The following is a 23926-nucleotide window of genomic DNA, read 5'->3' as shown; positions in this document are numbered from 1 at the left end:
AACTGGGCTAACATGACCCCTGGAGGCAAATATACGGAAAAAATGGTCATCCTAGGCCCTACAGTTCTCAAGATATTCACAGAGAACTGTGTCTGGCCTACCCTCCTTTCGGGGGGTCCAGTCCAGCGGGGGGGCTACAGATCAAAACGAAAAATGACAGTTCCATGCTATCCATGTGGGGGTACATGCCCACCAAGTTTTGTGTACCCCGGTCTTTCAGTGTCCCGGGAATCCTTGTTGGTGTACGTCACTAAATGTACACATAAATTGTTTTATTGTAAGGCCCCCCATGAACGAAAGTACACAAAACTTGGCATGCATTCGGAGGGTGTCATAATGATCCTACACTTTCAATTTCGTGCAGTTTTGACCATGTCAGCCAGAGATATTGTGATGAAAACACCTAATTTTTTGCTTTTTAATTTTTAACTAGGTGGCGCTATACATGAAATAAGTGGTAATGGGATGGGTTGACATGGCCCCTTGAGATCAACATACAAAAAAAAGGTGGACCTCCTAGGCCCTACGGTTCTCGAGATATTCACAGAAAACTGTCTCCGGCCACCTACAGGCCAGTTGGTGTATAGTAACATAAATGAATTTATTGTGTGGCCCCCCATGAACGGAATTCCACGAAACTTGGCGTGCATTCAGAGGGTGTCATAATGATCCTACACTTCCAATTTCGTGCAGTTTTGACTATGTTAGGTCACAGATACCTGCGATTACAACACCTCATTTTTACTTTTTTGTGTTTAACTAGGTGGCGCTATACATGAAATGAGTGGTTATGGAATGGGTTGACATGGCCCCTTGAGATCAACATACAAAAAAAAAATGGTCCTCCTAAACCTTACGGTTCTCGAGATATTCACAGAAAACTGTGTCTGCCCTACCCTCCTTTCGGGGGGTGCAGTCCAGCGGGGGGGCTACAGATCAAAACGAAAAACGATGGTTCCATGCTATCCATATGGGGTTACATGCCCACCAAGTTTCGTCTACCCCGGTCTTTCAGTGTCCCGGGAATCATTGACAGAAATTTGGACATGCGAAAAAGAAAAAAAAAAAAAAAAAAAAATCTGACTAAACCTATATGACCGCCGCTTCGCTGCGCGGCGGTCATAATAACACATTTGGATTGGTGTGACCACAGGACAGTTTTCCACTTAGCCTTGGTCCATCTACAGCAGTGGTCCCCAAACTTTTTCTTCCGAGGGCCAGCTCACTATGCCTGGCTCAAAGAGAGGGCCAGAGACTTGGAGTATATTAGTAACCATAAATAGCTTAGTGCTGTGAACAACAGCAGTCTACCTTAGTTGAATATTCCATTACATTTAATCATAGGCTTCTGCAATTTAATACCATTGTTAGCTGTGTTTCTATTGCAATCATGCCATATCAATGAAATAATACTTATAAAAAGACTTTAGCATTCCCAAAAGTATTAGCAGGGAGTCCCAAAAGTGTATTTTATTCCAATTGTGAACTCTGAACTCTGTCTTTGCATACACACAGCTCAAGTTGTGAACAAGCAATATCATACAAATAATTTGAAGTTCTCAAACTATGAGAGTTTTATGAAGTGCTGGCAAAAACATCTGAAATGACCACTTTCACTCACCTAATGAGAACTTTGTGAATTTGTATGAACATTTGAACGAGTAAAAAATAGAAATAATTATCCCAGAAAATCCCATAAATATGACTTGAATAGAAGTTAGTTAGTTATTAACAATTAATTGATAAACTTGTAGAATACTTTGAGCACTGATGCAGTCAGCATAGGTATCTTACATTGTTTGCAGGTAGGCCTATATTTCATTCCGTTTTCGATGGCAAACGCGAAACAGCGCCAAAACAAGCACCAGTGGACAAAAAGAGTATTACACGTGTACTGTTAAGACTCGCCATAGAGAATGAATGGGGAAAATTACGGAGGTTATAGTTTGACGATGTCGTACTCCCATGCGGGCCAGATGTTATATACCACGGGCACCCAAAATGAGGTGGCGGGCCTTAGTTTGCGGACCACTGATCTACAGGGTCAGCTCAAGACTTGAATATCATAGACAATTCCATTGCCCTACCCAGACAGAATGAGTAATATAATGTAAAATATAATGTAAAATATGTATTCTAATATTTTGAGATTTGAGATTTTTTGATTTCCATTAGCTGTAATCTGTAATCATGAAGATTCGAATAATTAAGTCTTGAAATACTTCACTTTGTGTGTATTGAGCCTAGATGATATGAAAGCTTCAGTTTTTGAAAATTAATTACAGGGAGAAAATTTACTTTTCCATGATATTCTAATATTTTCAGATGCACTCGTAAATGAGCTCAGGCCCAGATAAGATGACAGCATTTCTGGATCATGTCTAAATAAGGTTTCTTTTTTGCATGTTAGTTTTAACCAGCATGAGTGGAGCATCAAACCAACAATGGTTGTTGTGAGCCGTCCTTAGCCCACACTAAAATTTTCTTTACAGAAACATTTCTGTTTTTAATGCATTGCCATGAAGGCCTTGAAGATTAAGGTCACACCATATTGTTTTTCAGCCCTGTTCGTTGTTTACAAAGCTTTCTCTGGGTTCTCTGAATATTTGAATGATATTATGTATTGTAGATGATGAAATGCTAACAAATTCACTTCACAAATTCACGTTAAGGAAAATTATTCTGATACTGTTGCATTATTTGCCCATACAGATTTTTACAGATAAAAAACTGAGAGACCTCCTTGTGTTCTCTTTAACATTTCAAAACTTTTCCAAACATTTCAAAAAGGAGAGAAGAGATCCGAGGCACTCTGATATATTAATAAAAGTCCTTTATTTTACTTTGGACCTGCTGACGCGTTCCGGTCGCTTCTGACCTTCTTCAGGGCTTTTCCAACCATTTGTTGGCTCAGTCCCTACTTTTTGTTGTAGGTGTTACTAGTTTAACAGAGGCGAACCGAGCTAGCATGCTAGTTGAGTGTGTGAATCATACTCCTAACCTTAAGAACGCTTCTAACCGCAGAGTTGGAAGCCTGGGCTTTTAGCTCATTGGTTAGAGCGTTCGACTCCCATGCCGGTGAGTGTTGAGGTGGCGGGTTCGAGGGCCGTGAGTGGCAGACGAATTACGACCTTGGTTACACTGACAACAAATTAAAAATATGTGCATATTTTTCATGAAATTAGAGTCAAATTTGTTATGTTTATATTCTTTTTGCAACTAAATACAGGTTTACAAAATTTGCAGATTATCACATTCTGTTCTAATATACATTTTACAAAGCATCTATGAGTTTTAATTGAGTTGTAGGAGTGTATACTGTATATAACTGACAAAAACGCAAAATTAAACCTTAATTGAGGTCATAAAACATGGCATGACCCTATGCATTGAAATACCTTTAATCTCATAACGATGTTGGATTGCAGTCAACCTCTAGGGCAGGCCAAGTTTATCTCCGCATTCCAAAGGATAGGTTAACATGTGTATTGGGGAACGGTAGCGGTTATTGTTAAAGGTTGTTTACATCCTATTCCTGTTCTTATCTAGGTTTATATTAGGACAAGGCAAAAACAAACCTAATCATCCATTGAGGGAACATAAAAAGGTGCGAATTACCTAGTTTCCACTCTTCAATTTTCACCCGAGATCATTGCTGTTTACGGATGAACCCGATGGCACAGGTATAGTAACAGATATTTCATACACTTAGAGCATCGTAAAAAAGGGACCTTGAACCTACAAGTGTGGTGTGCAAAGATGAAAAAATGCTGAGATCAGAAATGGGTGGTGCGGCTTCTTTACACAAAGCAAACAGACCAAACGTGGCTGTGTACAGTGTTCAATTTCATGAAAGGATAAGCTCTTAGACACTTACAGGGTCTCAAGTCATGCAAGACTTCACCAATATAAAAACTTATTTTATAAAAAAAAACCCTCCAGAAGTCGTCCAGAGGGATGAATGGTGTAAGCTTGATCTGGAGGCCGAAGGTGCCCCAGCCAAAGAAATGGATGTTTGCTTAACGTCATTCACAGGTGTTTTTTGTCAGTCCGTCTTTGAAGAGCACACTTGTATTTTACATTATGCCTTTCAAAAGCCACACATTCAAGGGCTTATTTCACCACCCTGTTAAATTATTTAAACAGAAAATCTGCTTAATCGTTTCCAAGCACGTGGGAGACCGATGAATGTGACCAACAACAAAAAAATAAAATAAAAAATAAACTGAAAAAAAGTGAAGAGAGTTCAGTCTGCTGAGTCATGTTTGGGGCTGGCCTAGGCGTCCGCTAGGCTGCTGAGCCAGCTGTAGTCTGTTTTCCTGACACTCCGCAATTGCCTCTCCTGGGTCTTGGACAGTCTGGGCATGCGGTCCACTACGGAACCTTGAAGGTTGCTTGGGTCAACCTGGCCGTCACGAGTGCCCTCGTCCCCCTCAGAGTCCTCTTCCTCCTTCTCACTGTCCATTTCCTCATCTGGAGGTTGGTCCGCTGTGTTTCTGTGAGAGAAGTGAGACAGGAGTGAGGGGGGAGTGGAAAGGTAGAGGGAGTGCAGTGCAATCCAACAATGACTCAGCAAATATTGGAAAAAAATGTTCCGTTTCACATGACAGAAACTTGGATATGGGAAGATATGACTTATCACAATGCATAAAGCACAGAACAGCACGTCTTGTGTAACAAACTCATGATTATGAGAACCAACAAATTGGCAAGTGAACTTTACGTTTGGTGCTGTAGTTAATTAGAAATTACTTAGTTAATTAGTTAATCAGTGATTACTAATTAATAGTAGCCATAATACAATAGTGATAAACAGACATTTGTAGTTAATAAAGTTTTTCACTGAAGTGTTCATTTAGTCTTAATCCATGAAGGGGCAACAGGCCCTTAGAGTCCCACCGCAGAAGGGTAAATGCGTGAGCTCTTCTTACTTGTTGTCTGTTGTAGATATAAGCAGAGAGCTCACGAACATGGAGCACAGGAACGACGCCGAGGGCAACACATGTGCTGGTGTGTGCAACAGCTGAGAGGAGTGAGAAACAAAACACACACACACACACACACACACACACACACACGTCAGAGCAACTCACAAACAAAACCACGAAATCCTGGAATACTGGAATACCACAGCAGAAAACACTACAGCAGCAATCTGAAAGTCACAATTTAACACATTGCCAAGTCTGAGACAAAGGACGCCAAGATATGACCCTAACTATTTTACTAGGTATCCATTTCCATCAGTATGTGAATCACACCCATAACCTGCTCTCCCACTTACTCTACATGTTTATACTCAGGAGTGGGGGCACTAGGTCATTACAGAACCACATAGACGGCACAGGAAAACTGGACCGCCCAATGGAAAAAAAACTTTTGACTGCCAACACCTGGAACCGAGCACCACATCACCACATTCTGGCTGTCCTTGCCGATTGATGTCAGCTACAGAGAATGACAAACCTCTTTGATGGCCACTGAGCCCTGGGGCAGCGCGGGCCTCTCCGCTTGTCTGCCGTGGGGGGAGTCGTCCAGCTTGTCTTGCTGCTCCTGCTGTCGCCTGTGCTTACCTAGCAACAGATAGAAGGGCGTCACGGCGACGCTCTTATCGGCAACGAGCTGAAAGACGGAAAAAGAGGGTCGGAGATAAACACGCGGGAGGAAAATCTGACTCTTCACTTGGTGTTGATAAGGGACACAAACCTGTTTACTAATAGCGGCCATCCTCTCCTCCTCTGTTTTGGTGCAAAGTGTCAGCAGGTCCTATTGTCAAAAGGAGAGGTTAGGAAAATCGGAATACCTCTACCCCCATTAACAATGTAAACACATTTATATGGGAAAATGGCAATGTTGGCAAGGCTATGGATTTCTAAATAAACAAAATGGTTAACTTTAAAATATATATGTACACATATATATGTGTGTGTGTGTGTGTGTGTGTGTGTACCATGCTCTCTGTGAGGAAGTAAAGCTGGGAGCGGTTGAGCCACTGGGAGCCCTCCTCACAGCTGTCCAGAAGCTCGCTCCGTGGCACAAAGATGGCGCGGCTGACTTCCCCCACGCACACGGCCTTCTGGGTAAAAAGCGGCCGCGGCTCGCTGGGCTTGAACACAAACACTGTGGGAGAGATGGCAGGAGACACAGCAATCAGCAGCGATTGCAACACACATCGAGTAAAAAAACATGTTTCTCTTTCTGGGGCCAAGTGAATGGTTTACATCAGTTCAAGAGACTTGATCTAGGAGCTTCACTTCAGCTGAAACAGTGAAGCTTCACTGCACTTCACCCACAGTTTCAATGCCAAGCACTGGGTGAGCCATAGGATGACACCATACTAATGAGATGCATGTTGCATGTGTGGGTATTTCAAGTGCAGGTGTTTCCTGTATGGCAGCTGCTGTTGCTGTTCTGCAAATGTTTGTGCAGCCGTATTCCCACGTGCATGCAAAGTAGCGCACAGACCACGTGGCACACAGACCGCCAGGGTAGGAATTTTCACGGCAGCCACGACGGCCATGGCCGTCTGCCCCTTGCGTTGGCCGTGATGCCCCTTTCAAAATCAGAGGTTTACAGGCCATGGTGGCCTTGGTGCCCCCTTCTTTCAATATTCTGCTTTGCGTCCTATTAATTTAGTCTTTTACGCAGTGGAGAAAGTGACAGCGCAAGAAAGAAAGTGTGTCCAAATTCACCCATTCTTCTCAGTTGAACTACTCGCGAAGTAGCCTACTCATCACACAGACATCACAACTATCACATGAAAGAGCTTTTTCTCAGCTTTTAAACAATGTTAGCCGCTAATTGCTGTGCTGAACGGTTCGCGAGAAAAGTAAATAATATAATTCAATTTAATCATAAATTCTACTGAAGGTTTTGCGTCCATCTCCCTACCCATTCATCTTGGTGGAATACTTTACAAACCCTTCGTTTAACACATGACAAACCATATATCAGAATAAACAGCAGACCTTACCGAACACAAATGTGTAAAGCAGTCTCCTGTACAGTTAGCCGTTCCAGAGTAATCCAGTTTTGAATTTGCAGTAAATTTCGACATGCATGGATGTCTCCAAATTTGGGCTTTAAGGTTTACAATGTGTTTAAATTGTTCCACATGATTTCATAACGGGCCAAATACAAAATAAATGTTACAAATATCGCCTAGATATCGGTAAATCAAAGGACAGCATTCAGAGAACCCAGAGAAATATTTGCAAACAAGGGAGAGCTGAAAAACAAATTGGATGGCCATGGTCTTTTCGACGTCAGATGGCACTGTATCAAAACAAGACCCGTTTCCAGACCTGTCATTGTATCATTACATGTGGCATCATTACATGTGCCTATGTGCACAGTTTGATACTAAATTCAACCTAAACTGCAACCATAATTGTAATAGCCATAATTGTATTGAGACATGATACACTGTCTTATCTGGGCCTAAGCTTGTTTAAAATGGACTGAGGTTACATGGAAAAAGGTCCTGCGGTTAGACCAATCAAAATTTGCCATTCTTTTTGGAAATCATAGACTCATCTGGGTTCAATGTTCCATATGTGTTGTGCATGCATTACTTGAAAAGAACTAGCTCCAGTTATGTATGAACAGTGAAGGTAACGAACTCTTAAACATGTGAAAAACGTGAACTTGAAGAAGTGAAAATTTAACAATATGAACTATGAATATTGAACAACTTGAAGCTACATCTATCAAGTGTGAACATGTTTAACAAAATATGGGAACAAAACATGGGAACTAAACGTGCATTACGAATATAATCAGTGGGAGCCCTGTGCTTGTTTCCTTGCAACAAGAAGGTTCCATCTGGGGGCGATGGAAGATAGTGTCACGCTCAGTGTGTTTGAAATGTCCAGTCGATTGCAACTAAGAGCAAATTGCGCAGTCATTGCCGAAAACCTGGCCTCGCATCGATAGGCCTACGTGGTGGGAAATGGTAGCAACGTTTTCAGCGCTTTTACGGCTGTCTCGGGATATTCTGCTTTGGTTTTGATCCAAAAAACCGCCAGAGAGGTTTCATCATACACACTCTTAAGACCACCGTCATTCGATCAATTGCTCTTCCTCCTGCGCTGACAAGTTAGGACTATTCGGGATATTGACAAATGGGTTGCGGACCCACTCATTGGTTTGCCGTGGATCTTTGGAGGATGGGAAGTAACGCACAAACTCATTTGAAAGCGCAACAAGGTGATTGCGCACCAGCTGCGAGAGAAAGGGCCCTGCCTCAGTCTCTCCCAAAACCCCCCACTACTGTTTGGAACATATCAAATAGACCCCGGTCCACTCGTCGTCCCCACAAATAAAGCTTGGCTTTAAATGCAGTGACTTTATCTGCCAGTTTAAAGACCGTCGTCATTCTCCCCTGGAGTGACAGGTTGAGGTCATTAAGCAACCCGAATATGTCACACAGGTAAGGGAGTTTTGACACCCAGTCCTCATCACTAAAATGTGCAGCTAACGGTGACTTTTTTTCTGTAAGAAATCTCTGCAGCGGCTTTCGCAACTCAAACACTCTGGCCAGTGTCCTGCTAAAGATGCTTGTTTTTTGTTGCTCATTCTAGCAGTTTAGCTAACTTCGTGTGACACTACCGTTCGCCAAGAACTGATCAAGTGAAGTGAGCTGACCTGAGGCTGCGCAGCGCTGAAGGCAATATGTAAAGTGTTGAAGGCGGGACCGACAGACGTAAGAAAATAGACCTTGCAAAATGCAAACATGCTTGCAATCAAACAACTGCATATAGGCCTATGTCATGTAAAAACGTGACATTATTGCGAATTAAATTGAGTTTAGTTTGCATGCATTTTTTTTTTAACTCATGTCGTAGGCTACGGCCCGGTTAGGAATGTCCCGCTGGCTTAGAGCACCTTTAAAGTGCTAGAGGGATGTAATGGCATGAAAGTTCGTTGGCCACAGTCAGTTAATCGGAACTCACAGTCAGTGTGACCATCTTGTTTGGAGAAGGCGACCACATTTTCAGAAAGCGGGTCAGGCTTGAGCAACACCACATCCATCGACGTGCTCCACTCCACTGAGAATACAAGGAACACAAAGATCCAAGTCATGACTTCAATCCCACAACCAATCGCTCTTTCACACACAAACACACACACACACACACACACACACACACACACAATTAGCACTTTCATAGAACCCAATCCTACTAAATGAATCACAGATGATGTCTGCCACCACTAGGCTAGCAGATAGCACAAAGAGTGCCTCCTTTACTAAACTACTTCAGTCTGCATGCTGGAATGGGGGCCTACGCTGACAGACTTAATACAGACAGTCAGACATAAAGCACACACAAACATGCAGACACATGCATGCGCACCCACACATATATATATATATATATATACGCACATGAGCACAAACAGCCTTACAGGCATGCATGAACACACCAAGGCGTCAACACACAGCCTTACAGGCATGCATGAACACACCAAGGCATCAACACACAGCCTTACAGGCATGCATGAACACACCAAGGCATCAACACACAGAGGCAAGAATGAACGTGTGCACAGCCACATACAATACACAAGTGCGCACACAACACACACACGCACACACACTCGCACTCCCACAGGTGTGTTGAAGGCCACTTACATGAGCAGGTGAGAAGGTTCCAGCAGCAGAGCATGTTCTTGGTGGTGGTGCTGAGCAGGTACTTTGAGCAGCTCTGGTTCCCGAAGCACAGCTCCCTGCAGGGAGAGGAAGATGATGATGATGTTGATGATGATGAGGACAAGACTGGCCATCAGCAAGCGCTCCTTGTCCTCATACTCCTCACTTATACGCTGAAGCAGATCAACATTAGCAGCTCTGTCCCACTGCCAAACTGCTATTAATATCCGTAAGAGCCAGTATTAACACACATGCCAGTCCGAGTAAACAAAAGGGGAATTATTCCCAGGAGTGGAGAGTAATCTGTAGATATCCAGGAAGTAAGCAGAGGTGCCTTTCAAAATGTCACAGTTTCATAAAAAAAGAATTAAATAAGAGCATTTTTTCTAGTATGGAAGATTTGTACTATGGCTACTATGGATATAAGATTAAATGTGTGTTGGTTACATAAATAGGAATAATATATAGTATAATATATAGTATAATATATAGTATAAACAGTATCTTTGCACAGCGGTATATGAATGGCCACTTTCTGCTGGCGTTGCTAACGGAGGGGTCAAGTTGGGTTATGGAGACACAAGCTGGTGCCATGCCATGCTACTCTGCTGTGAGAGATGGATTGGAGCCTTTATACAGTAAGAGACTTAATCCAGTTTGAGAGGTGGCCATTGTTCAAACATAGTGGAAACTTCCCTGATTTTTTTTTAAGTCATATCTTGTGTATGCTCATGAAATATTGTTACCCTTTTTGAGGGCTAATGCAGTTTTGTAAAAATATAGTTTGTTGTTATTATAATATTACTTCTTATTATAGATTTAGTGTAGGCATGACTTTGTGTCAACTTATGGCGTTCAGTGTGTGACTTAAAAGTGTTGAAAAACCAAAAGAATGAAATTGTTGTTATTAGGCCAGCAGAGACCCATTGACCCATAATCACCATGTGCCAATCTGTTCTGATCCACACACACACACACACACACACACACACACACACACACACACACACACACACACAAGGAATTGTCTCTCATTAGCCTTCACACTCACAAGAGGCTGTTAGCATAGAACAGTATAAGTAAGTACAGTATATAGTAAGTATATATACTCTTTTGATCCCGTGAGGGAAATTTGGTCTCTGCATTTATCCCAATCCGTGAATTAGTGAAACACACACAGCACACACATTAATCCCGGCGCAGTGAGCTGCCTGCATCAACAGCGGCGCTCGGGGAGCAGTGAGGGGTTAGGTGCCTTGCTCAAGGGCACTTCAGCCGTGCCTACTGGTCGGGGTTCGAACCGGCAACCCTCCGGTTACAGGTCCGAAGCGCTAACCAGTAGGCCACGGCAGCATGATTAGCATAGCACAATTAGCTTCCACTTCACTGCCAGGTGCTCTTCCCTTCTTCTCCATCTTACCTGATGTCCCCTGGGGGGAGGCAGAGGGTGGACAGAAGCTCCCAGGTCTCAGGGTTCCACAGCGTGATGACTTCACGGAAGTTTACGGCCAGCAGGGAGCCGTCGGCTGAGAAGCTGCAGCGCGAGGGCAGCAGGCCGTGGTAGCTGCCCACAAAGTCACATGACCAGGATGCGGAGTCGCTATCTTCTGCGGTAGAAGGAAGTAGAACATTCCAGAAAAGGGAGTCAGGAAAGAAATGTGAAAAACTAATAGCAAGACATCTCCCATTCCCCATCTTATATTACAGTTTTTTTCTGAATGCTTCAACACAACTGTTATTCTTATAGCACAATTTCTAAAACTATTAATACTTAGCAAAACCACTCACTAAGTTCGCAAAACTAAAAGCACAAACACTGCTTTACACTCAGTTTGCAATTTTGTAACACACACTTTGCACAACTGTAGGCACAATTCACTGCACAGCTCTCTTTTTGCGGAACTGTAAACACAACTCATGCTTTACACTCAACTTCCAAATGATCAACACACTCCTAGCAAATCTATACACATGTATGGCTATTATTTTTACTATTTTGCCAACTCTAGTCTCTGGCACACTTTCTCATGTGAAAACTGTTTTAGATAATTACTTCACTTTGCAATCAGCCTAAGCACTATAAATAAGCCACAAGTAATATACAATGGGTTCAATGGAGGGAGCAGGAAGAGTGAGAAGAGTAGGACTTAAAGGAGGCCAAAGAATAGGACGTGGAGGTGAAGAAGTAGGAGGAAGAAGAGGAAGAAGACGCGGAGGGGAAGAAGTGAGAGAGAGAGGATAACAAGGACAAGGAGGTGAAGAAGTGAGAGAGAGAGGACAAGGAGGAGCAAGAGGACGAGGAGGGGGAAGAGGAAGGGTAAGAAGAGAAAGAAATAGCCCTTTTACGGGCAAAAAAAAAAGTGGGGATATTGTCATGTCAGGCCTGGATACGGCATTCCAGAATATATTTTCCCCAGTGCCTTGGACTAGGACATTGCATGTGACGTAGACGAACTTTTGAGACGACCCGATGTAGAATGATTTGTTTTGTCTCAGTGAAATTGCTATTTTGTGTTTTGACTTGGAAAAACACACTTGTGTTTGTTTTGATGTGTGTAAATAAACACTACAGTAATACTTGAAGTTTGGATCCCTGTATGTTTACAGAACTATGACAAAAGTATGACCTCAAACTGATATAGTCTACCTTGTGCACAGAGAAAGCAAAAGCCAGATGTGTTTTTTATTCATACCATCAGTGTGTAGTTGGCACATCGTGTGCTTACTATTGTGATGGCTTGTGTTTACTGTTTGATACGAAAACACCATTTTTACAAAAGTGTGAAGAGTTAAGCAAGGTGTGTTAGCTTTTGCAAGAGAACTACAATGTTTTGCTGATTGGGTGAAAGGTTTTCCTATTTGTGTGTAGAGTTTTGCAAAAAAAGGCCATAGTTACAAAAAATGTGCTTAAGCAATCAGAAAAAACTGTAATGAGATATGAAATTAAAGGTTTGTACTCTATGCAACGAAGACTAGTGTGGTCTCTCATACAGCAATTCATTTCACCCTTCAGGAACTAGTGCTTGAGATATATTTTTGTTGGAGTTCCTGACTCAATGACTTGACTCTTGACTACATTTCTAAAGGTGCTACAAAAGTGGACGTTGCAGTAGGGACGAAAACAAGCCACTGCAGACCAGACACAGCCTTATATAACTATGGGCTCCTGGCAGTGCAGGGGGATTTGTGGGCTGTGGGGGGATGGCGGCAAGCTGGACTTACTCTCCGTGTCCACGTCAGCCCCGAGCAACCAGGCTTTGAAGTGTCCGTCCTTGGAGGTGGTCACCAGCATGGTGGTCTCGCTACTGGGGCAGAAGCTCATGGACCTAATCCGGTCATCGTGGGCGGCATTCACAGTGGTGTTCAGGGAAAAGCTGGAGAAGGCAGAAGAGAACAAGGAAGAAGGGGGAAGGGGATGGTCACACATCACGAGGTGAGAAACTGCACATGCATGCAGCTTATCTTTATGGGGAAGTAGATCATGCATATGAAGCTTGCTGGGGGGGGGGGGGGGGGTGTTCCATATGTTTCTTTCTTGTCTCCTATAAGGGAGTTAGAGTGGACTAGGGTACAGGGTAACATATTTTTGAGATAAGCAGCTCCTGTAACACTTCCCTGGAAACAGTATCTTTTACATGCTGTTAAACGAGTAGACGCCGAGAGAGTTGGGGTATTTTGAGTCAGTGAGGCCTCCATACCTCTGTGTTGTCTTATCGTAGGCCCAGAGCTTGAGACTGAACTCCAGGGTGCTTAGTTTGAGACCGCGCTCCTCCACCGTGGCCAACCAGGAGCCCGTGCTGTCGAATGCGGCCATCACCACCTCGTACTGGTCCAGTCCCTCCTCGTAGATGTACTCCTGCTGCACAATGTCCAGCTACACACACACACACACACACACACACACACACACACACACACACACACACACACACACACACACACACACACACACACACACACACACACACACACACACACACACACACACACACACACACACACACACACACACACACACACACACACACACACACACACACACACACACACACACACACCAAACCAGTTGACAAAGGACCACACAAACATGTTGAAGCATGGGGCATGCTTTCACAGGGATACTTTACTTTGAGTCACAAGACAAATATTTTGTGAGATAAAAAAAAAAAAACCACCACAACAGATGCTAAGAGGCACTGATGGGTTGTGGTGAACACTTCCTTATTTACAATTCATTTCGAAAAGTCATGCACTCCAAACAACGGTCATATTTTAACGAGCGCTCATGAACTTGGTGAACTCGTAACAGTTTACAAGGTCACCCATGAGATCATCTCCCTGTAGCGTTTCACAAGACACATTCATAGGATTATGTTTTACAGTGCTGCGTGTGCTTACATTGTAGAGGTGCCGGTCACGTTTGAGGTTGTAGAACTGCAGGTGACCAGGCTTTCCATTGAGAACCAGGGCCTTACTGCGGGGATCGATAAGCAGGTCCGTGCGCACAGCATCACCTGAGAGGAAATCCATTTCAATTCAATTTATGTTTCAGTTCTGTCCCATTTGCTTTGTCATTTTCTGTTATTTACTGTTGGGTTATAATTGCATAAATATCTAATTCAACTGATAAATAATCTTGAAAAAAGGGTTATCGGCTCTGATAATGTACAGTGAGCGAGGGTATTGAGAGACAGGAGCTTTCTGATAATGAACAGAGCGAGAAGGTTTTGAAAGAGAGGAGCTCTCTGTGACCACGTTTCCTGTTTGTCCTTAGTGGCTGAGCTGGAGAGCTGAATCATGTGGGCTCATGATGACACTCACCTTTGACCAGGCCCTGGATGATGCCACACACCTTGATGCTGCTCTGAATGAGCGTTATCTCTGATGGGTAAGACAGAGAGGGGCAGGGGGACAGGGGAGAGAGTGAATGAAGAGGGAAAAAAAAAAAAAAAGAGATAGAAAGATAGACAGCTAATTTAAAAAAGAGAACATGATTGATCAAAGCCCATGGAGGATAAATATGTCAGACACAGGAGGTCTGTGTGGTGCTGGTGCGTACTGTTGTCCGAGTGGCAGGTGCAGTAGAGAGTGCCGTCGGGAGAGGCGGAGACATGCGTGATGGCGCCCCCTAGGCGCGGCAGCATGGCCTTCTTGTTGTCCCCGTACTGCCACTGGATCAGCACAGACTCAATCCCTCCACTCAGCAAATTGGTGCCTGCAGGTCGCAGGGGCCACAAAGAAGGAAGGAAGTGAAGAGAGGAAGGAACAATCCGGGGGTGGGGGGGTGCAAAACATAGAATGAGGCAAACATTTTGGAGAAAAACAGAGGAATATTACAAAAGAGGAAACTAATATTAACTATTGATTTACTACAGAGATGATTCATTATATATTAACGTAACCTCCAGTTATTGTTTTCATTCAGTTAGTATAAAGCCTGTGCAAGTCAGGCAGGGAAAAAAATCGGAAGAGAACTTTCCTGAAATGCACCATGCAATAGCAGCATGAGTGGTTTACTACTAAATATTCACAAGGAGATGGGATTACCCTCTGGGGTGAAGCACAGGGTGTTAACAATGTTGTGATGCCAGTGGATCGTTGTGTATGTGTACTCCTTCCTGTGGCTGAAGTTTCTCCTGAGGGTATACAACATTTTTGAACTTTAGGACAGGGATCATAGATGTTTACTTCCTTTGCAGCAAATGTTCTTTTGTCTGTAAAGATCTCTATTAAATGAGAATTCCGGTGTGATATTGACCTAAAGTGTGTTGAAACATGATACCGAGTGTGAAAGTATGTCTCATAGCTCATCTTGGCTTGTCCCCTGCACTCTGAAATCTGGCGCTAGTTAGCCGATGCTACCAACAGGTTTTCAAAGGGGGGGCCTCGGGCATCGGCCTAGCCATGCAAATAAATCACTGTTTTACACGATTTACGAGGCTCAAAGTAGCTCCAAACTTCATTGGTAGACTTCCGAGGGCCCTGACATTTCAGCAACTGGAATCCATGCATTTCCACGGAATTATTTTTGGCCGACGCCTGAGGCACCCCCTTTGAAAACCTGCTGGTAGCATCGGCTAACTAGTGCCAGATTTCGGAGTGCAGGGGACAAGCCGAGATGAGCTATGAGACATACGTTCACACTCGGTTAAAGGAGAATTCCGGTGTGATATTGACCTAAAGTGTGTTGAAACATGATACCATCACATGACCTGACACTGAAAGCCATGGAGGCCAGTTCTGCAATCTCAACACCACCACAAAACACGACAAAATTGAGCAGAGCTAACACGTGGATCAGCTTGTTGTGTTTTTTGTTCCGATTACCAGTCATAAGATGTTCAGAGTATGCAGAAGAGCATGGTTTGGGAAATAGGCCTTATACATCCAAAATACCACTCAAGTTCAATAACTATTTTAATTTACCCGTTAAAATACTGTTGTTTAACCGAAGCAAAATATCATTGTTGAAAATATACAGACTGCACTAAACAATACATCTAGAGAGATTGAAATGGGCACCAAATCTCACAGATATGCATTTTATTAGTATTACTGAGTAAATGACTGAAGTGTAATAACAAAGGTCTAATGATAAGGTGAGAAGGCCTCAGTTCCTAAAACCACTCACCACAGTCGTATCTTGCCGTCCTCGTGCCCTGTGGCGATGCAGTCCTCCTTGGGATGGCAGGCCACACAGGAGAAGCCATTCTTGGCCCCCTTCTTGTCCGAGGCTGTCAGTAGGAACCTGCATAGGGAGAGGTTGAGACATTAACACAGTTTTTAGTCTCAACAATGAGCCAGCAAGTCCCACAGCTGAAAAACAAAGATGCTCCTGATAAGTACTTGGAAGCTGGACAACCATCTATTTAAAGGCAATGCAGGTCACAACCACACCGAGTTTTTTGGGCATGCTCGGACATGTCAAGTACATCAGGAAACAACTCCTCTATTATTGAGGACAACGCATGTAGGCTATTGGGTTCAAGTCTGAAGGCAAATCGCTTTTTAAATAGTCTGCAGTAATATAAATGGGGATTTACATGATCATTGCATTTGCATACTGCAACAAAATGAACAAAATCAGACAACTATTGTCTAATCTCGGTCATTTTGTTGAAACATTGGCAAAGAATGGTGGAAAAAGGAGATGTGGATACTTGGAAAACTAAGTGGTGTGTGTGTCTGTCTTGGTGTGTATGTGCCTGTGCGTGTGTGTGCAAAAACCAACCTGTATGTCTTCTGCTTTCGGAAAAAATATACACTGAGCTGCAGCCCCTTTGCTGAGGCCAGGTATTCCCCCTGAAACGAGAGCATTCTGTCAGCAAACACTGTGTTCTGCACACATTTCAAACCGATAACACTGATGCACGCATAATGCATTAAAGGTTGTATCTGCGATTTCAGGCCCAAAAAAGGCCCAAAAAAGGCCCAAACATAAATTACCACATTCATCTAATCTTTCCTAACGATCCGCTAGCTGTCTGCCCCATATGCAGGCCGTCAAAAAAACGTGTCTCTGTAGGCAGCCTAGGCTCCGAGATCTGTACACAAAAACAATTGCTACCAACAAGGGTTGGCAACCCACTCAAAGGCAAAATTAAGTGTTTGAACCAATAACCGATGAGATGCGCGTTTAGGAGAGTTTTTAATTGCACTGTTTTGTTCAGTTTTATTCCGATACGGGGCTTCACATATCGATGTAGCCGTATCTTACACGTTAAAAAACGGATACCGATACGTATCGGTTAATCTTTACACCCCTAATAGAAAACATAATGAATTGCATCCATATATATCCTTGGACGAGGCGCAACTATTTTCATAGCCAAAAACCGTGAGAATAAAAGCTAATTCAGTGTTTCCCCTAGAAATTTTTCCAGCAGCGGTGCTGTTGATAGTAGGACTAGGATCGACACTGATGTGAATAATCACACAGTATTCAATATTACTGATGGTGTCAAGGTGGTGGGGGCCTCAAATTAAATCAATACTGTCATTCCAACAGCTCAGACACAGAATGTATATGGAGAGCAATAAAAAAGGTGACCTTGAAATTATGGCGTTAAAGGTGGTGCGATGAAAAATTTGGGTGCACCTAAATTTTGTGCTGGTGCTCCAGAAGTCCATATTAACAATGTAAAGCAATTACTAGCAGTGTATCTTAATTGGGAATCAAATGAAGTCAAAGAAAGTTATCGTTATCGTTCTTAGTGTGAATGGGCCTTTATGGTCTGAGCGTTGCGTTACGTTTGCCGCTGGCTGATGTGATCCTTGCCTATCATACCGCACTACGAACGCTGTACTACGCTGCACCTTCAATGTTGCCTATCTGCTCCAAACAGAGGCACAAAAGCGCAATATTGAAGCGCAATATTTGGCCGCCTGTTGCCAACCCATGTCGTAGATTATAGCTTAAACTTGAGGTGTTTCGGTGATATTTAATTCCATGTCGACTGAGCCGAAAGGAAGGTTTTTTTTATTTTTTAAGTAAAATGCCCATCCAGCCGACCTGCGAATTGCGTTGGTGTTTATTATCTTTATGACTACAGGAGGAAGGCAGGCAAAAGCCTACTAGGAAGTGTCTGTGGTAGTTTGAGGACAAGAAACGGTGCATTAACGCGCTTAATGTGATTAAAAAAAAAATAACGTGTTATGCTTGGTCCTTAATCGCATCGCGATTAACGTATTAACGCTGACAGCCCTAATTATTATTATGATGAACAGTCCAGTATGAACTGTATGTTTCGATGGCAGTCCTCTCTCGCTGTCTGACGCATACCTCTCTGCCAAAGGCAGTGGCGCTGGGGTTGGCACTGACGTCTGTGATGACCGCACTGAGCTCGGGGGCGTCCACCTCCGCCTCCACAGCCCGTGGCAGATGCACCGCCACCAGCTGGAAAGACTCTGCTGGAAGAGAGAGAGACATACACCAGGGTAAGGGTCAGAGTAGGACAGACTCTGTGTGTGTGTGTGTGTGTGTGTGTGTGTGTGTGTATGTAAAGATGACACAAAAAAAAATCAGTGGATAACACTGATCAAAGTTATTTTCACCATTTTATGTTTATCATTTAGTTTATCAATCAAACAACTAATTGATTAGTCAAGAATGTAATCCACAGATTAATCGACAATGAAAATAATAGTTAGTTGCAGTCCTAGTGCATACATGCAGTATGTTAATATTTTCACACCCTCATGCACACATACCTTTCCCAGAGGCCATGGGGATGACTGAGAAAATGATCCCTTGGTGTTTCGAGGAGACATACAGGGCACATATTGGGTAACTGACGACAAATGTCTGGAAAACATAAGAATACAGACAAAACCGACACAGAAAAACAGGCATAAAAGTTAAAGTGGTTCACACCATTGACATTTTCGTATTTGAATAACCTCATAACAACCCAAACCTTAATCAGAATCCCATCCATGAAGTCCCACAGCATTATGGTGCCATCTACTGAACAGGAATAGACCTGCAAGAAAAGTGTGCAAACAATGAATTTCAACCACAGAAATGGTTCTCGATCCGGTTCTCTTAAGAACTCTATTGTGAACCAGCCCTCATTTCCACCAGTTTTTAATAGAACCAAGGATTAGTCATCAATCTAGGGTGTTGCATGCCTAATTTAGGGTTCCCACTCTAAGCCAAATGGGTCATTCCATGTGAAAACAGCCAATATCGGGGTATCATGTACATGGTACCTCTCAGATTTTGCTGAAAAGCGGTGAAAATATGCCTTATGTTACCAAATGAGGGAATCTAAAGTTTCAGGTCAATATCTCAAACGGTTTGCCCGTGGCGTCCATTTCAATTTCGGGTGCCACGGCCCTAATTGACACATTGGAATTTCACATTTCATCCTTTGCCATTTTTGGAAGCCCATAACGTATGTTCTAGTAGTGGTAGAAGGCTGGAAACTGGTGTGGTAGTTTATTGTAGCCTGTACTACACAATCCTGGAGGCAGAATCAACATTCCTTACTGTTTGGGTAAGAGGTGGGTCACCAAAGTCCCAAAAAATGTTGACGGCATGTGTGATTTTTTACTTTTTGGGTGGCCGTAGCACCACAATTAATGATCATATGTATTCTAAACAGGATTATAACATGTTGATTGTAACATTCTTGTTATTTAGTTCTTTAAAAGTTTGATGGCGGGTCTCTTTCGTGGGGGATAAGGGGTTAATCCGTGACAGTCTCAGTATTTAATTGTTTGCCATCACTGAGGATAATACTTCCACTTCCATAGTTATTTCCACTATTTTCATGCTTTATCATCACTAAATTCTCCCTGATCTACATTCCAGACTTCTGGAAACAATGTCCAAAATGGTGCATTATGAAGAATATAAAATTCATATTATGGAGCTTCATAGTAAAAAAATTTATTTCATTAAAAGAAAGAACAAATATGTGCCTTTATCTGGTATAAATCCCATTAGGATCATCAAGTGCCCACATGGTCATTTTGGGGTCCAAATATGGGGTTCCAAAAGAGTCACCTCTACCAGAGAGGGTTTTTGGACCCCCATGAAACCCCCACCAGTGGTACCATACCCTTCAAATTAATTTTGGCAAGAGCAAGGTTCCCACATATAACAAATAATCCTGTTTAGAATAAATATGATCATTAATTGTGGTGCTACGGCCACCGAAAAATCACACATGCCGTCAACATTTTTTAGGACTTTGGTGACCCACCTCTCACCCAAACAGTAAGGAATATTGATTCTCCAGAATTGTGTAGTACAGGCTACAATGAACTATCACACCAGTTTCCAGCCCTCTACCACTATTAGAACAGACGTTATGGGCTTCCAAAAATGGCAAAAGATGAAATGTGAAATTCCAATGTGTCAATTAGGGCCGTGGCATCCGAAATTCAAATGGAGGACGCCACAGGCAAACCGTTTGAGATAGACCTGAAACTTCAGATTCCTTTGTTTGGTAACATAAGGCATATATTCACTGCTTTTCAGCAAAATCTGAGAGGTTTCATGTACATGGGTGGCTGAGTTGGCGTGGAATGACCCAAATGTCAAATTCCGTGACTTTTCCCTGACAAAAAAAAAATGAAATTCCATGACCTACTATATAATGAATGGTACAATATACCGACCAAAGACTTCAGAGCAGCTGCAGAGCGTTCAAGAATCTTTTACTTTTTTAGAGTGGGAGATGAATAAATGGGTACTGAATAAACAAAGTTGGGCTAAACACTACTACTCAAAACAAGCAGTAAAGCTAATAACCAGATAAACACCAATTCCGTGGGGGAAATATATCTGTGTTAATATATTTTGGCAGGTAAATTTTAAATTTACTGCTACAACAAAAATTCCCTGATATTCCATGACTTTGCCCCAAGAATGATCAAATTCCCCGACTTTCTATGTCTGGAATAGACTTTCTAATATTCCATGATATTCCCGAAATTCCATGACCCGTGGGAACCCTGTTAACTGAACTGTAGAATGACATGCCCACTTCGGTTCAGAAACAACAATTCTTTGATTTATTTTTAATTGAAATGCACCAGACAGTTCAACATATCAAGTGTGATCCTGAATGGAGCCAGTTTTCTGTTGGTGGAAAACACCTTTGAGAGAACATATACATAGTGTGACCTGTGCTATTTGACTGAGGGGCTCCATTCAGATATCAGGGGTGAATAACTCAACAACATAATCAATGGTATATGATTAAGACATATATAACAGAACATAACTTATGTTATTTGACTAAGTGGCTCAATTCAGATATCAGATCAGATTGGGCTTTCTTTTACTGTCTATGTTCAGGGCCCCCTGAGCCTTTGGGCCCAGTAGGCCCATTCAGTAATTCATCCGCATTAGCGCACACGCGCGCACACACACACACACACACACACACACACACACACACACCTGAAGATGGTTGGCTGGATTGAGGGCGATCCCTGTCACTTGGTTTGTGTGACCCTCTAAAACGCGCACCAGTTCTTCTGTTTTGGTGCTGTACACTTTCACTAGGTCCCCCGACACACATAGTAGAAACCTGCAACACAACCTCATATTAATTCAAGTACTCTGGAAAGATACTGCTGTACACGACTGTGTTAAACACAGCAATAGGTTATTCAGTCAGCATGACTAAAGATCCTGAGTTAACGAAACCATTTTATAAGTAACGTTACGGCAACATGTCACTGTTTGCTGAACTCTATCATCTTATATACACTCAATGATGACTGCGGATATCAAAACAGACCGATGTGAGACGCAATAAGCAGCTGCTAACAGAATGCATGAACGCTGACTACAAGCCAACAGGCTCTACCCAGTCAAAGCACGTTAAACCCCTGCACCTTTATATGCTATAATAATAAGATATTAATCAGAACATTAATAATAAAACAATATCTGTAATGAACAAGGTCGCAGTACAGTAAGAGCCAGCAGGTATCTCTCAAGTTATTGCTGGACATATGGCTAACGTTAGCGGCTAACTGAAATAGTAAACAACGTTGCTTTTCCACCTACAGATGAAAGAAACAGTTTCCGAAACATTAAAAATAGAGATGTACATGGACGCAGACGCTACCTTGAATCGATAGTGATTATCGGTGATCTTGTGTTTATTTTGCTTCCACCACAGCGAACCACGCGGATTTCGCTGCCTTCCACCATATTTCCGTCGTTGTCATGAACTATGCACTCTGACCCCGCGGCACATGTGCTCATGTGCTTGCTTGACAGCTCTTTATCGCCCTCTAGAAATTATATGAGGTACTTCCAGAGCCCGTTTACGGGAGAGTGCGTTTTTGAAAAAAAAAAAGCTTTGTGTACTATGTAGGGCAGTTAGCTGAGTGCATCAGATGTGTTTTGACATGGGTAGGTCAAAAGGTCAATTCGCATAATAGATTTATAGAATTTTTTTAAAGTAAAAAATTAATATAAAATCAAAGAGTGAGTTTCTGGAAAAAAGAAGCATTGTTAGCTGAGTGCAACAGATGTGTTTTGACATGGGTAGGTCAAAAGGTGAAGGCACATAATAGATTTATAGCATTTTTGAATAGTAAAAAAATAATGAAAAAAAGAAGCTTTGTGTACTATGTAGGGCAGTTAGCTGAGTGCAACAGATGTGTTTTGACTTGGGTAGGTCAAAAGGTCAAGCCGCATAATAGATTTAAAGCATTTATAGCATTTTTGCTTACATTAAAAAATATTTATAAAATCAAAGAATGGGTTTTTGGGAAAAAGAAGCTTTGTGTACTATATAGAGCAGTAATCCGAGTTCACCAGATGTGTTTTGACATGGGTAGGTCAAAAGGGCAAGCCGCATAAATGATTTGAAACATTTAACATTAAAAATTGTATAAAATCAAAGAGTAGGTTTTCGGGAAAAAAAAGCTTTGTGTACTAGAAAGGGCAGTAAGGCGAGTTCAGGAGTTGTGTTTTAGTATGGGTAAGTCAAAAGGTGAAGCCGCATAATAGATTGAAATCTTTTATCAACATAAAAAATTCATAAAATCAAAACAAGGGTTTTTTGGACAAAAGAAGGCAGGCCTTGTTTAAACACATTAAAGTTGGTTTGACACAAACTCGACCCTCGTAGTCAGTGCTAAATAGATTTTTCGAATGTGTCGAATATCCAACGTCCAATATAAAACCAACTTTACCACGGTGCAGCACCAAGGGGTAGCCTACTTGACGGTGTCCAGAGCCTGGATGTGAGCCGTATATAGAGAATTATGTTTTTATGGGCTAGGTTTCCCCAGGTTGTTTTTGTTGCCGTTTTTGGAGCCTGGGCTGTCCACAGAGATCCCGGGTTTTTTTTTTTTTACAGTGTAGGCCTATTATTCAGGACACAGACAGCTAGCGGTTGGTTGCAGTAGGCCTAAGTGACATAATGGTTTAGCCTAAAAAACGTGTGGCATCACTTAGAGCACATTTAAAGCCAGCGACCCATGGCATGAAGGGCAAAGTCTTATGTCAAACTAAACCTAATTTAATAACTAGGTAAAATGTGCTAAATGAACACCATGGGCAAGACCATAAGCACAAACACTGATGAGTCAGCTCAAAGCTCCCATGTACAGTGTTCATTTTAGGACATCCTCAGACTCAGGTGTCAGACTCAGAAAAACATCTGTCATCTTCAGACAAAACTGCCTCAGCGTCAGAAAAACCTCTGTCATCTTCAGACAAAACTGCCTCAGTCCAGAATGACTTTTACACAATACTCTTCAACCCCAAATCAGAAAAAGTTGGGACGTTGTGTA

The 23926-nt window shown here is 42.5% G+C and overlaps 1 protein-coding gene across 4 annotated transcripts; it reads right to left on the bottom strand.

The window, feature by feature from the left end:
• Positions 1–1431: 1431 nt before the first annotated feature.
• On the bottom strand, positions 1432–22335 carry wdr75 (WD repeat domain 75). Of its 4 annotated transcripts, none has more exons than XM_076263280.1 (21): positions 22246–22335; positions 21570–21699; positions 19072–19137; positions 18866–18959; positions 18438–18565; positions 16887–16957; positions 16287–16403; positions 15203–15291; positions 14715–14870; positions 14477–14536; positions 14054–14169; positions 13354–13529; positions 12878–13029; positions 11076–11262; positions 9638–9732; positions 8955–9050; positions 5951–6120; positions 5707–5766; positions 5467–5622; positions 4932–5023; positions 1432–4496 (listed from the first exon to the last, which is right to left on the bottom strand). In XM_076263280.1, exons 1-21 carry the CDS (start codon positions 22329–22331, stop codon positions 4277–4279), a joined length of 2517 nt encoding a protein of 838 aa, XP_076119395.1. In that variant the 5' UTR covers positions 22332–22335; the 3' UTR covers positions 1432–4276. The 4 variants fall into 4 exon arrangements, with proteins under 4 accessions (XP_076119395.1, XP_076119396.1, XP_076119391.1 ...); XM_076263281.1 differs by having other exon boundaries at positions 18438–18562; XM_076263276.1 differs by having other exon boundaries at positions 5467–5766.
• Between the last annotated feature and the right edge of the window lie 1591 nt (positions 22336–23926).

This window comes from Alosa pseudoharengus, unplaced genomic scaffold (genome assembly GCF_046254945.1).
Source record: "Alosa pseudoharengus isolate Yale_2024_CS ecotype anadromous, Long Island Sound unplaced genomic scaffold, YU_APseudo_1.1 YU_APseudo_1.1_scf_3, whole genome shotgun sequence".
Taxonomy (NCBI): domain Eukaryota; kingdom Metazoa; phylum Chordata; class Actinopteri; order Clupeiformes; family Clupeidae; genus Alosa; species Alosa pseudoharengus.
Note: the sequence above shows the minus strand (reverse complement) of the source record. Positions and strands in the feature narration are given on the sequence as shown.

What these genes read in the sequence shown, in the direction of transcription:
- wdr75 (XM_076263276.1), bottom strand. Translation starts at nt 22,331, where the DNA reads ATGGTGGAAGGCAGCGAAATCCGCGTGGTTCGCTGTGGTGGAAGCAAA. An exon ending in GTGACCGGCACCTCTACAAT is followed by an intron (nt 13,530 to 14,053) that starts GTAAGCACACGC and finishes GTGTGTGTGTAG; the next exon opens with CTGGACATTGTGCAGCAGGA. An exon ending in GAACCTTCTCACCTGCTCAT is followed by an intron (nt 9,051 to 9,637) that starts GTAAGTGGCCTT and finishes TTGTATTCTCAG; the next exon opens with TGGAGTGGAGCACGTCGATG.